The sequence below is a fragment of the Sinohyriopsis cumingii genome, chromosome 12 (assembly GCF_028554795.1).
Source record: "Sinohyriopsis cumingii isolate HCF-2022 chromosome 12, ASM2855479v2, whole genome shotgun sequence".
NCBI classification, from domain to species: domain Eukaryota; kingdom Metazoa; phylum Mollusca; class Bivalvia; order Unionida; family Unionidae; genus Sinohyriopsis; species Sinohyriopsis cumingii.
In genome coordinates, this window is record NC_142972.1 from 122,918,715 (window position 1) to 122,933,949 (window position 15,235).

Sequence of the window (15,235 nt, forward strand, 5' to 3'; positions counted from 1 at the left end):
AAGATTTGAAATACATTTTCCAGTTTGAAAGTTACTAGTAAGAGTTCAGTTTTTGTGCTCACAATTATAACTGTTTTCATACTTAACACAGACTCAACTAAAACTTCTGATGTCTGATTGGTCACCTGTATATCATGTTAGCCAATCACATGTCAGACATTTCAATAGAGCATGATCATAGTTTTATAATGTTGGGGCAAGTTAATGCTAATCCAGATTAGTCTGACAGATTAGGACATTAATACAACACAATGGATTGAGTTTAGTAGGTCATTGCAGAGAACTTAAACTGTCAGATAGATAATCCAATTTTTAAATGCAGATGGCAAGGATTAGATTAATGTAACTAGTCTTTTTTGCCCAGATTATGTACTTGAATTGGATCAAAACAGATGTATTACCCTTAAGTGTTTTTACACAGTGTCAATAATGTACTTACAATCAAGGCACTTTGATAGTACTTGAATTCATTAAACTACATGAGTGCTTTAGTTTCATATTATTTTGTATTTGTTCTTAGCCTAGTTGTAGAAGTATGGCATAGCTCAGTTGATAGAATGTCCATCTGATAGCCTTAGATCACATGTTTGAATCTAAGTACCACTGGCTGTGTCAAGTACACTTGAGCAAGGTACCTTGTCTCCTGTCAGCTAGTTAGGCCTGTTATTTATTGCCAGAAAAATCCTGATTACAGCTCATGTTACATAAATAATGACACTGCAAGTTGAATAAAGATTTCATTTCAACTCTTTAGCATGGGATATTGTGATACCTCATCCGTCTGTCCAGAGCTCTATCTTCTCGTAAACTGCGGGGTAGAAATTCACTGAATTCTATAAATAGGTTGCACAGATGATAACCATCTGCAGGAGGAATATAGTTTTTTACCCTCCCTCCAAGGGTCTTGGGAAGTTGTTCAGAGGTCACATATTAAAAACAGTTGCAGTTACAGTAACATTTTAAAATAGTTTTTGGACCAGACTTTACGCATTCATATTGCAAACACACATAACTTATGTAATATAATTTGGGCCATGACCCATGTGTCATGGTTGGAATTGTGATTAAATGGAATGTGTAATATAATTTGGGTCATGACCCCTGTGTCATGGTTGGAATTGTGATTAAATGGAATATGTTATATCATTTGGGTCGTGACCCCTGTGTCAGGGTCAGGGGTGGAAGTTGTGATTAGATTGAATATGTCATATGATTTGGGTCTGACCCCTCTGTCAGGGTCAGGGGTGAAAGTTGTGATTAGATTGAATATGTCATATGATTTGGATTATGACCACCGATGTGTCAAGGGTTAGGTGTGGAGATTGTCGTTGGGGGGAATTATGTAATACAGTTTGATTTATGACCCATGTGTCAAGATCAGGGTGGAGTTTCTGGTTGGGAGAAATGTTTAATAAGAAGTGTGAGGATTTGTCATGGCAAGCAATGAAAGTATCTCTTATTATTATTATTATTATTATTATTATTATTATTATTATTATTATTATTGTTGTTGTTGTTGTTATTGTTGTTGTTGTTGTTATTATTATTATTATTATTATTATTATTTAAAGATAGGCAGAGGAAAAGTGTACAGTAAATTAAACTAGAATTATATCCACATCACAGATTTCTTTTACTGTTCCAAATAAATTAACAGTAGCAATTTCCAAACAGTCATCAAATAACAGTAATTGCAAATATTTTCATGATATCAACACAAGTTAACAAGATTTCATTTGTTACTAATTTACATAATGATTTCCAATTGCACATTATTTTTTACCTGCTAGCATTGAATTGGTTATTTAAGGAGTCAGTTGGTGAAATAAATTAATATGCATTTTTAGCATTATTAACATAAGTTTTTGGAGATTATGCAAATTAGTTTGCCAGTAAAGGAATAATTAAGATCAGAAGGCATCACAAGATTTGAATCATACCAACAGGTTGTTTTGTGGGCTTGAAATGCACACACAGTAACTGATCATTTCTAGGCAATCATAGTATTTCACAATGTTTCCAACTGATCCCCTCATGCCTGAAAACAGTTTTCATTTGCATACCAGTTCAATATTTTACTGGACACAAAAGGACTACCATATATGCACACTTATAAGATAAGTCCAACTACAAGCTGCACAGATCCAGATCTACCGTTGCATAATATTTTGGCCGATCCTGATCTGCAGGCCCATTATGCTGTGGCAGAGCAGGATTTTAGTTGTTTGCAGTATGATTCGACTTACAAGCAAGTATACATGGTAATTGCATAATATCAGATCTCTCTTTGAATTCAAAGCAGGAAACAAGAGGCACACATCTCTCAGGGTCCCAGATCATGACTACTTGTATAGTCAATATGTACCATTTATATCCGTAAGTTGAGTCCAACTGCATATCATATCATAATGTGCCTGCAGATCAAGGTCTATGGACAGATCAGGAGATTTGCAGAATTTGGTCAGGAGTTTTGATTTCAGATCAGGAGGATTTCATTTACATGAAATTTAGTATGTGGATGGACAAAAATGACAGCTATTGTACAAATTTAGCATGTGGATGGACAAAAATGACAGCTATTGTACAAATTTAGCATGTGGATGGACAAAAATGACAGCTATTGTACAAATTTCTTTTTTGTGTATTAAAATATGTACATCAACATCATCTCATCACTTAGTTCTTTCACAGTTACATGTTACCTTTCACAGTGTCATTATACGCAGCAGAAGTATTTTATCCCATCTTAGTATATCATTGCCCAGTATATATTTCTGGCATTCTTCATAATTGTTGATCTCATCACTTAGGAGATGATGTATCATTACTGATCCAAGTTTCCTCTGGAGTCCCTCAACCTGAATTTTCCTCAGAATAGAAAATATCCTTTCACTGTCTGCTTCGAAATATGGAAATGTTAGTACAACTCCAATGAGTCCACCAAGAGGTTTAAATGGTTTCTGCCTGTGGGTAGATTCGGTTTTACTGACTGACCGCATGAAATGCTCACAATTGGTGCTGTCTAGGCCAAAGTTTGGAAGTTTATATTAAAATCAACTTTACAAGAATGTCAGAATGCATACACATGCCCCTTTGAACTTTATTCCAACCATTGGAATTCTTGTTTCCCTCCATTAATGTGTTTTGTATAATGTGGTTGTTTAGATTTTTGTTTTAGCTTTGAAGGATAATGCATGCTTAGATCTCAGTAAACTTTGAAATACCAAAATCAAACCAACCTGTTTTATGCTGCTTAAGCTGTTTAGTAATGACTAATCTGACCTTAATCCATTACTGGTTTTTTTATCCTTTCCAAATTATTTCAGATCACACTCAATATAAGCCATTTTGCCAAACTTGAAACAGTGAAACCATGCCATCTGAAGGAATCAAAGTAAATGGTTATTGCTCTCTGCTGCTTGAACTCTTTTTGGTAACTGAGCTATTATCATTCAACGCCATTAATCCTTTTAAATTACTACTGATCAACTTTAGTAGAATGCAGTGATAACTCTTAGGTTACTGTCTGTCAAATTAGCAATTAAAGTTTAATACTTGCCCTGTGCAAGCCAGTTCACAATCACATGAAGTCTTTACACTGGAAGCAAGGTATGAAATAAATTGAAGAAAACAAATCTGCTCCAGATTTTTTAAATAATAATTTTGAGTACATAGGAAATTTTAATGAGTGATGGGAGACATCCTTCATCTAGGGAGGAAAACCTCCCATCTGAGAGGTTTACATGTATGTATATATTCCAAGGAAGCAATTGTCAAAACTGGCACAGAACATAATGAAGAACTGACAGATTTTTTTGAAAACATACTGTTTTCTGCCTGTCTGTTCAAATCGATTAATGATGTTTCAGTATTCCCTCATTATAAAGTCATTCATTTTAGCACACTTCCAGCTGTAAGGTTGCTATGGTCATGAACCATTATAATGAGGGAGTACTTAATCATGTACTTCATTATAAGTTGGTCTTATAAGTCAGTATACTTTATGGCTTCCATGGACAGCATTATAATGAGGGAGCATTGAGCAATAAAATCATTAAAAGCTCTTTTGAATCAACAAATGACTAATATTTAACATGTCAAGTGTTTTCTGTATAAGAACTAGCCCTGCATGTTCAAATGTAAAATATATAGAATCTTCATCTGCACTTTTAGTCACAAGGTAGAACAGATTACATGGGATATAATTTGTTTCAGTTCTGCTTTGATTCATTTAAAACACTTTTCTTTTTTTATTTTATTTTTATGTGTGCTTAACTCTCTCCTTGTATGTTTGAAATCCTGATAAGACTAGATCAGATGATTTAACATGAATATCCTTAGAAACACAAAACAATGAAGTGTCTAGAAGATTTTAAATTTTAACTTTTGATAATTTTTATAGTAAAAACTCACCAATAATGTACAGCCACCTGAGAATTTGTCTCAGGGAAATTACTAGCTGACAATAAATGGAGACTGGCTTTTTTACATGTAAAATTTCCCATGAAGAATAATTTTCATCAAATGCATAATTATAAACATTTTTGTAGAATTTCTAAAATTGTATCGGAAACTAGAAATACTGTGAGGCTTTGTTGATTCAGTCTCAGAATTTAAATGACATTTGTTTGGAACATGATAGAGTGGGAACAAGAGAGTTCCAGTTAAATGTGTTACACTGTAAAAAAATTCATCATCATGACAGCCATTGCTAGGAGTCATTGTTCTCTTCCTCTTTCAGTTCATGAGGCGGTTGATGGGGTTCTTGTACCCCCTCCTCAGTTTTATCTTGCTTACCATCCTCCTCCTCTTCAGTAAATATTCCACCCTCTTCATGTTTCTTTTTCAACTCATTCACTTCTAATTGTTCATACTTCGTTCTTTGTTTTATAAGGTCTTGTAGTACTTGCTGCATTCTGAATGTTGGCGTATATCTTAAGGCCCTGCTAGCACTGTTTAGGGGTATTACAGATTTGCGCCCCCCACCAACCATTAATCCTGTGATTTGCTGAAGTAAAAGGTCATTTGGAGTATATTTTTCCCTCAGATTCACAGTTTTCATCCTTCCTCGAATAAATTCCCACATATTTCTATTTTCCTTTGTAGACTTTGCAGACTTGGTTGACTTGGACTTGCCGCTGCTTGATCTGTCACTGGATTTCTCTTTTTCTTTCGCAGATTCATTCTCAGGAGGGGGCACATAACCCCATGTTAAGGAAGGGTCTAGTGGTTTTGAGAAAATCTTCAACATTAAATTTGCCTTTTCCTTCTTCTCGTTTCCATTCACAAGAGGACTGACATCCTCTTCCTCCACAGTGTTTGCTTGTTCTTCATCCTCTGCTGGCTCCTCCCTACGAATATTGCCAAGAAAATTGTCAATTTTTCCTCTAAGTACTTGATTTTCTTGTTTTAAATGTTCTTGAGTAGGTGGCCTTAGTGATGGTGGTCTTCTACTGTGTGTGTCAGAACTATGCCCAGTTAATGTACGAGGGGTAGTTAAGTTACTCATGCTATCAGGTTGGTCTTTGTACTTATCTTTGAATAACAAAGCACGAAGGTCAATTCTTTCATAAGGTTCATTTAAATCTTCATCATCAGAATCCCACAGACCACTGCTTGTGTAGGTTAATCTCCTTTCCATTCCAGGATAGTAAGTTTTGGCACGAAAAAGTGGTTCAGGTGTATTCTGTCTGAAAGGACCTGATGCATGCTCAACAAATTTTACATGGGATGGTTTATTTTTGGCTGACATTTGGCCTCCATGTATAGATGGCAATTTATCGGACTCAAAGTCAGCTCTTAAGCTCATCATTTTTCCTCCTGGTGGTGCAGACTTGGATCCTCTTCTTAGCACCATTGACCCTTGTCGTGAGGACGAAGCAGACAGCCCTGAAGTAGATGTTGTTCTTGCAGTTTGGGCTCTCTCTTCTTCTTTTTGTTGCCTCATTGCCTTCCTAGCCTTTCGAACAAAAGGAGTAACAACACGTTCATGTCCAGGCTGAGCTCGTAAAGGATATGTAAGTTTTTTGTCCAAATAAAATGAGTCTTCTTTAGTCACACCAAGGCGTTTCTCTGTGTTTTCTATTTGGTTTTCATCGTATGTAAGATCTTTATTAGGGTCCATTCTCTGTTGAAGTTCAAGCCCGTGTCTTCTCTTATCAATGTCCAGTAACTTTACCTCAAATCTCATCTTACTAGAAGTGTCATGAATTCTTTTTAGTTGAGATGACTTTTCTTTTTCAATCTTTTTGGATGCCATTTTAAGGGCATGTTCACATACATTGTTCTTGACTGATGTGATCTTTTCTGTTGTGGAAACCTTTTTGACACTCTCGATTGCCTCTTGCTGTAGCTCTTGTAGAGGTCTGGATACTAGCTGCTCCGAGTCCATGATAAAATAGTTCCCTGTAAGTAACGTGAAATTATGGTCAGCAGACTTATTTTACTTTAATTAAAATTGTGCAGATTCAGTAAATTCCAAAGAATTGCCACACATTAATGAAACTAATGAATGACAAATGCTGTAGAGGCATGAGGAGAATACAAGGGTTGTGTAAAGTTATATGAAAAAAATTCTGACTTCCAATATTTCAAAACAAGAAAATCTTGCTTTTTATACCAGAAAATGATTATTTAGTTTTGGAATGATGATAACCCTTGAAAACTTTGTGTGAGGAAAAATAATGATTGCTTTTAACTTTGTTGGGACAAATTCATAAAATATTAGCAAGGGACAAAATTGTTTCAATCATACAACTTTCAAACTTATAAGAAATATAAATAATAAAACCTCTTCTTATGAACATCTCTGAGATGAAACCACCCCAAATAACAACCATGTTACATATTCCCATTTTTTTTGTATAGTGGTACAGTGTAATGAAATGCAGTTAAATTAAGTCATCTCCCAATTCAGACTGATTTCTTCTGGTATAACAAGTTGTCAATATTGAAAATTTTGCTGTTTTCAACACAAAATGAGACAAAGCTGAAACCATCACCATTTCATTATAATGGCTGTTTCACAATTTTTTACTCTTTGTCATGGTGCTTAAACACTCAGATCAAAGGGGCACTATTTATCCTCTATTGCTTCTTTAATAATTGCACATTTTTGCAGAACAAGGTGGCTGTAACAAAACAAAATTCATAACAGAATTTACCGACATCATGAAATCGTGGAGTATAGCTCATACAATAGAATGGAGCCCCTTTAATTGGCCTGTTAATATATACATTTGAGTGAAGTTCCTTTTTATTTATTCTTCATTGGAAAATTGTAGCCTCGGCTCAGCCTCACCAATGTGGGACCAGAATTAATGAAAGTAATGCTGTACTCTGTCCCTAGAGATTGAATATTAATAGAACAAAGAATATTCGAATTACGTAACTATAATTTTCCCTTCACATTACAGTTATCTTATAATCTTTAATTTCTTTTCATGTACTTTTTATTGTATTAGTATGACACCTACCCCTTGGCAGAACAGTAAGAGTTAAGTCCTCTTGTAAATCTTCAGCAGCAGCAACTACTGCACCACAGAATGCCTTTCTTTGAAAATTCAGTTAAATATTCTTAGACTTACCTCTGCCCTCCATTAACACCCAAGTCCCTATTTCTACATGTTCAAAGAAAATTACTTCCAACTCTTTTGCTCAATATGCCATCCAGTTCTAGATACAATGTCATTCCAGGAATCCACCTCTTGTTTTTTTCTTAAGTTGATTTTCATTCTTCATTGAGTAATAAATATTTGAAATCATTTCTTTTATAGAAATTGTCATTTCTGAATCACTAGTCCATTCAGTGCCTTCATTTTCTCTTGCATGAAATCCCCTTTTCTGACAATATTCTGGTGATGCAATGTACTCTCATACACATAAATCCTGTAGCAGGTGACAGTTTATTGAACAATTTTTCCATTTACGTTTTTATGCATCTCCAGTCCATTAACTGATGGCCAGTTGACAAAAGAACCGGTCTGTACAGATGGAACCTAGATTTAATGTGTTTGTGATAGAATAAACCATTGTTTATATACTCTAGAAAATAGTTACTCCAGAAAAGAGTACTTGATGCACCAAAACAAATCAAGAATCAAGGTTTCGAGTCTTTGAAAACTAAGTAAGTTGTACAAGAAATGCACCTCACAAACCACATTTTGCCAACAACTAGTTACTGTTGTAAATTTATGCCATACTTTATCCTATCTCTGGACACATTGACAACAGTTTTCTTATAATCCAAAGACTTGAATCACAAATACACATCTGTTTTAGGTTTATTATCATGTATCATCAATAAATATTTGCTGTGATTGAACAAAAGTATAGGTTGATTTACATCTTCGTTAAGATAGACATGACATAAATTGCCTCAGGGTCACTAATTTGTTGACCTGATGCCGTGGTCACACAAAATTAAGTCTAAACATGTCTTTTTTAAATAACTTTATTATTTGTAATCTGAAAACAAAAAAAGACTATCAGTGACGAGGTTTGTTCAGAATGACTGCTACCAAATTCTCAAAAATGTCCCATCTTAAAGAAATGTAACTTGCTGTGATGATCAGATATTTTTGCAGAAAAACTAAGTCGGTAGACCATGACTGTGAGGAATAATGATTTTTTTCAAGAAATATCACAAAGTTCAAGAAAACTTCTTCTCACTGCAGTGTTAAAAATTGGGATTTGCCTGCTTCGTTTCTAAGTCGTGTAGAAAGCCCAAATGAATGGATAATGACCATATAGTATAGACACACAAACATGGGTGTTGGTAAATTAAGGGTTATTTGTATGAATTTATTGCAAACCATGTAAGTATTTGGCATGATTACAGAATTTATTCTTTAAAATAATCTCATGCTTAAATAACATGATTTTACTGTTGTATTGTATGAGTTTTCTGAGGCTGTTATTATTTTGTGGAAGATTTAGTTTTGTTGCGATCACATAACTCAAATTTTGATAAGAATTGCTTTAAAATATCTTTTGATTAAATTTTTAGTAAAATGTAAGGAAAGATTTTGAGACAACATCCAGATATTAATCTTATTTCACCTGATTTCTGATTTTAAAAAAAATGAGAACAGTGTTTCTACTAATCTCCTACCTTGTTCCTCTAGGTTTGCCATGTTGGTGGAAAATGTCTGTCTTCAGAATTAAATGCAAATATCATTGTATATTTTATTGACACATTAGCCCCAAATTGGCAACAGTTGTAGCTTCAATGAATGCCACTTCTGCATGAATAAGTGGTGGAAGTAAATATATACAGAGAGTGTATGGACAACTGCATGCAGTAGTCCCTGTCCCAATCCAACCATTATAGATACAATCATTTAATACAGCAAAACTAATTAATCATGATGGTATGGAAAGCTGTTTGAGGAAGTCCAAGTTTGATTGTCTTGTCTTGTTTTAGTGGTTGTAGGGCTCAGTCAAGTTTGATTGTCTTGTCTTGTTTTAGTGGTTGTAGGGCTCAGTTGATGCTTTTTAGTGTTTTGAAGAGCATATCTTAACATACAGTGGGATGGGATCTGGATTGTTTTGTTTTTTGTTTTTATTTGTATGTTTTTCTTGTCTTATAATTGTGACCCCCATTATTTAGAAAAAATGTTCCTCTGTTGTGTAGAAAAAGGACTTTTTATATCCATTATGTCAGTTGAAAATAAATTATCTTGGGGTAAAAGAAAAATATCCCAGTTCAGAAATCCTAGGTCTTTCCCCACCCCACCCCACCCCACCCTGAAAATTAATTGGTTGGACCCTAATGGGTATTACAATTGGTTACCTGCATTTCCAAATAATTCTTTGAATTATGACAGCTTTATTTAAAAATACCTTTTGATGAAACTGCCTTTATTTATTTATAAATTTATTTATTTATTTTGTTTTCTTTTTAGTTACACCTATAACCATCCATCCACCCACCCATCTATCCATCCATCCATCCATCCATCCATCCATCTTTCAACAAGCATTTAAAAACGCATTGGGGTAAATCTGTTAAAAGGATATAGCCAACACCTGCATCCAGTAATTATTTCTGTTTTATCTTGTCATGTTTTGTATCATTTCACAATTTTAATCAAAGATGCAGCAGTTTTATTCACCATTTTCACTCCCAGGGATTTTAACAGGAAATGGATTCCAGTAGTTTTAATACAAATCTCTTTCTTTCTATCATTGTAATCTGTTGATGATCTGGACCAAGATACTCTTCCAGTGGCAGGTAATTTGCATGAATGACTGACAATTTAAACACTCCTGTGCTTAATTATACATTGTCAGACAGGTTTGAACAGGCAGTCTTGTAAGCATCTGTGGTTAACTGGCTTTAATGACAGTGTCAGATTTCACAAATATGTTTATAAAATGAGCCTTGCCATAGAGCCAAGATATTTTGCAGCTGTTTACCAACCTTGAATAAGATAATTTAAAGATCATAAAGAACTCTGTATTGATCGTGGTATTTATTTTTAATAATTGGTTCCTCTTAATAATAATTGCTCAATTATTTTATTTACTGGTGTTTAGTAGCCATCCAAGTGCCAACAGCATAGACTAGTACAGTGTTACCATTTAACAACTGCTTCATATTGTGTAAATCACAACATTGTTGCCATTTACTTTTAAAACATTAACATTTTTTTGGGTGACAGTGTTTGAATTGACCCAGCCTTGTACCTAAGAATTGTCCTGGCTTCTTGTAAAGATAATAGAAAACTGCCGTATCTCCTGTTATATAATGCAACCACAAATCTGGGTCTACAGTGCTTATAGTTGGGTGCACATTATGTTTATACACAGCAAATACAGTGTCATTTTGTCACATTTTATATTAGCCTCCCATGTATGGTAAATACTTTATGTAAATACACAGCTTACAGCACACCCAGTATCTGTATGAATACATGTACATACCTATATGTATCTATTGAAAATTTGCTTTAAGTTTTATATTTGATAGGGGCCATAATTTTCAAGAGTGCATTGGGTCTGCAAATTATAATAATAAGCAGAAGAAGAAGAAGGAAAAAGATGTATATTAATAAATAAAGAAAGAAATAAAGAAATGAAAAATAAATAAATATTCCAGCCCCCAATTAGCTTAAGAAATATGTTTGCTCAGATTTGTAGAAAGTTAGATCTAATTTTATCCATGACAATTTTGTGAACAAATTATCCTGGTGGGAAAGAAAAGTGCAGGCCCTATTCCCCCACCTCTTCCACCACCTACAAAGAAATGACTTTATCAAGTTTTGCATTTAAATATAAGGTTTCAAGAAATAATTTGGAAACCACTGCTGTCTGTATATAGATTTGCTGAGCACTGTTGGAAGTACATAACACTACAAATTGTAGAAGCACAGAACAAAGCCTGTACACCTGAACTGTATTTGGCACTATTTTTCATGGTAATATAATTAATATATATGAAAATATGTTAAAAGAAGTATTGCATGTTGAAAATCATAAATCATAAATTGCCAAGTCATTGCCATTGAATTTTCATTACAGCACAGGTAGTCAGAAGATATAATCTAATACTTATCAAATAGATAAGGAAATAGGTGTTGGATTAGATGCTATCATTATCATTATATTGATACTTTGACGAACTTGGATGTATTAGTATGACAATTAATTTGTGTACAGTAAAGCATACAATTTTAGCTTCATTACATTTTTGAGTCTAGGACAATCAGCCATATTTGCATCATGACATTTTCAAAAATGACTTTACTGATTCAGTAATATTATTCTACCATATTCTGCCATATAGATGCATAAGGCATATAAAAGTAAGTGAGGACGATGTATCTATTTAACACCACAGCAGCGTCTGTATCTGTCAGAATGCACCTTTAGGAATGTACATTTCAGAGTTGTTGATGTGACCCACTTATGACAACAGCACACAAAAAGTCAGACAGTGGGAACTAATACATCATGTTGTGATGTCATTCTCACCACCAAAATTTGAATGGTTCCTACAAGATCTTGTTTTGTTTTGAATTCTACTATCAGTACAGTGTTTTCTCCAGTATGCATGGGTGCTTGAATTTAATAATTCAATTTAATAAGCTGCATACAGTTTATTTGCTGTGAGTTTAGTGAAGTCTGTAACACATGTGTATGTTCAATCATGTAAGCACTTCTAGATCATCATATATAATCAAGTGCTTAATTAGTGACTTTTGGTAAATGAGGCAATTTAATGAATTATCTAGTTATTAAAAGTGTTTTACCTACTGCACCTGGTGAGGTTGTATAATGGCAGACATGTATTTTTTTGTTATTTGATTGTTGTCATAACACATGATCACTGCTACAGTGCTTGATAATGAACTGTTCAGTTTTATCTTTATTCATTTAAAAGTATTTATCACACATTTGTTGCGTTACAGTGTGCTTCAATAAAAACTGCCTCGAGAACATGTTATAGAACTGCAAGTACCCAGAAATGCAGCCTATTTAACTTGGGTCCAAAATCAGTTGATGCAAATTGGACAGCTTCATTTGGACAGTTCAGGTTGAAACTTACAGTCTCTTGGGACAACAAATTTTGGGGGGAAAAAGGAGCAGGGACAGGCAATCGTGCTATATTGAAATACATCATATACCAAGTCAGTCATCTTACTGCCACTTTCTGGCATATATCATATAGGTTCTGCGGTCCAAATGTCTGTTGTGTCTGTGAAATAGCCATTCAGTAAAACTTGTCTTGGAAGAACACTGCTATGATAGACCACCTGTCTTGAGAGACCAAATTCTCTACACAGATTTATTGATTATATAGTGTTATGATCTGTAATGAAAGACAATCTGTCCTGAGAGACCGTGAGTTTTGGGCAGAAAGATGGTACATATATTGCATTCAGTGATGACAGTTCATCTCTTCTAACACTGCATGGAGCATATTGGTCAAATACAATGTAACTCCTCTCAAACATAAAATCACATTGGGTATTTACTCAGTGACTTGTCTTTCTGAAAAAGAATAGTACAATCCAATTGATTTTTTGTGTGCAGAGGTTCAGTTTTTGTAATGATTTATATAAATTTCTAGCACACTATATTGAATATATTGAGTCTTATTTTATAATTAATACAGTACTCCCTCTCTATAAGGAACCTCAGTATAAAGTGTATTGGGCAGGTATGGTCATGGATCCCATTTAATTGTAATGCTGGTAATATGTATAAAACACTTCAATATACTGTGACCTGACCTATGAGAAAGTTGACTTTTATGAACAGCTTTATAGTGAGAGAATATTGTAGAAATGACATATTCATCTGGCAAGCCATGCAGGCTTACAAATGCATGAGGGACTAATTACCAATAGTCTGATTTGTTTATCACATTTTTATTTCCATCATTAATGTAATATATATTCTTGTAGGTGCTCAAGTAATTATTGATTCGAAGAAATTTCTTTCTTTTTCATAGGCACTTAAAAGCTAAGGCATTTTAATGAAAAAAATACATGTCTTTACATAAAGCTTCAGGACAAAAATGAATTAATTTTTTTTTAATTTGATAATAACTTAGATGGTAGGAAAAATTAGAGACAGTGCAATCTTTCATGGCATGTGTCATGAATCATAAGTGTATTAGCAACTGACACTTGAAAAATAATGAGATTTGTAACCGTGCTTCTTGCTGAATGATTCAGTACTGTTGTACGTAGATATCATTGAAATTATGTGTACTGTTTGTATAACAAATATACATGTGTCCGACTAGCTCATCATCTATTGAAAGTCCAAGGAGCAACCTTTACAATCAAAATTTTAAATTATTTTCAAATCATATGTTTCTTTGAATTTTTTTATTAAACAGTATCAATTAAATATTTTTCTTGAGATTCAACTTTTCATTTTTTTGACTTAACTGCAAATCATGAATTCTCATTGAATAATGATAATCGCATGGAAACAGTGGGGCCAATTACCCAGTCCACAGTATACATGCCAATAAAAAATTAGACTTTTTGCAAAGCCATGAAAATTCATTCATTTACTGTATTCTTAACATTTTTAACATATTATCATTGTCTATTCTTGTTGTCCAATATCTCTTACCTGCCTGCTGTATGGGAGAAATCACAGAATTCTCAGATGAGAGATGTTCAAAGAATGCGGACATCATTTCGTCAAAAAACTGCACAATTTCTTTCAAAACAATTGACAAATTACAACTGCTTTTTTATCTGAGCATATTGTAATTTCTATATAATATGACATCTGATTTCAACTGTCCAATTTTTTCTTCCATCTTGTGTTTCATCGGTGAATGTGGTGTCTCAATTCTTTACCTAGATACTAATGGAACATGTACACACAGTGGCACTGTGCAATCTTTCATGAAGTTAGGGATATTATCAACCAATGCTGGCGCATATTAGATGACCCATGCCATGGATTGTTGCTGCCATTGTCACAAAATTAATGGCTTCAATGTAATTTAATTTAAGCAGTCCATTCATCTGTAACTGTAGTAGAATCCTTCAATACACTATTGTCTTAATCCTGATTTGCCAGTCATGAACAACTCAAGAAAACATGTGCTATTATATTCCTGGTCCCTAACCTCACTCAGTAGGCGATATGCAGCTATTTGGAGATAAAGGTGTATTTATCGGGCAAGATTGGCTGTGGATGGCACAGAAATCAGTGGAAAAGAGACCTTACTGATTGAAGACAGCTATTATCATTTTTTGTTGACTGAGTGAAGATGAGATGGATATTTGTTTAAAGATAAGATATGTCTAGTACAAGTTTTCCCAAATGGCATGCATCTTTCTTTCTCTGACCTATTCTTAGAAGAATGACAATTTATGTTAGAAAGACCAAATGATGAAAATGGTGTTTTATATATGGCTTGTTCTTTAAATTAAAGGATAAAAGAGAACAATCTAACCATTGCTAAGAAATCATTCATGGGAAATATTAAAATGTTGTCAATTATTGTTAAAACAGATGACTAGTTCATTGCTTCTTTGAACATATTTTGGAGCCTCAAGTTATATAGTGCCAGTTTTAAAATCAAGTTCTAGAAAAATAAAAAGGAAAATATGCTGTTAAGATATATTTTTAAAAATTGTATGACTTGTACATCATAACATTTAAGGTTTATGTATTTCCATAATTGGGATAAGAAAATTCTCCCATGATGTTTGTCCATAAGTGGGCTCAAGAGGCCAAGTGGTCTAAGGCCCCTTGC

General features: G+C 33.9%; 2 protein-coding genes across 2 annotated transcripts in view; one reads left to right on the forward strand and one right to left on the reverse strand.

The window, feature by feature from the left end:
* The window catches only part of LOC149787379 (RING finger and SPRY domain-containing protein 1-like), a 114,332-nt gene that overhangs the window by 61,834 nt on the left and 37,263 nt on the right, over window positions 1-15,235 (forward strand). The gene's annotated exons all lie outside the window — the stretch shown is intronic.
* On the reverse strand, window positions 1,616-14,587 carry LOC149787380 (uncharacterized). The gene is made up of 2 exons (XM_089977963.1): window positions 14,095-14,587; window positions 1,616-6,405 (listed from the first exon to the last, which is right to left on the reverse strand). The coding sequence occupies exons 1-2, from the start codon at window positions 14,159-14,161 to the stop codon at window positions 4,712-4,714; spliced, it is 1,761 nt and encodes a 586-aa protein (XP_089834089.1). The 5' UTR covers window positions 14,162-14,587; the 3' UTR covers window positions 1,616-4,711.

Bases quoted from the DNA above. Each gene is read 5' to 3' on its own strand.
- LOC149787380 (XM_089977963.1), bottom strand. From the start codon at position 14,161: ATGATGTCCGCATTCTTTGAACATCTCTCATCTGAGAATTCTGTGATT. The intron at 6,406-14,094 runs GTAAGAGATATT...CGTTACTTACAG, and splicing joins TTCTCCCATACAGCAGGCAG to GGAACTATTTTATCATGGAC.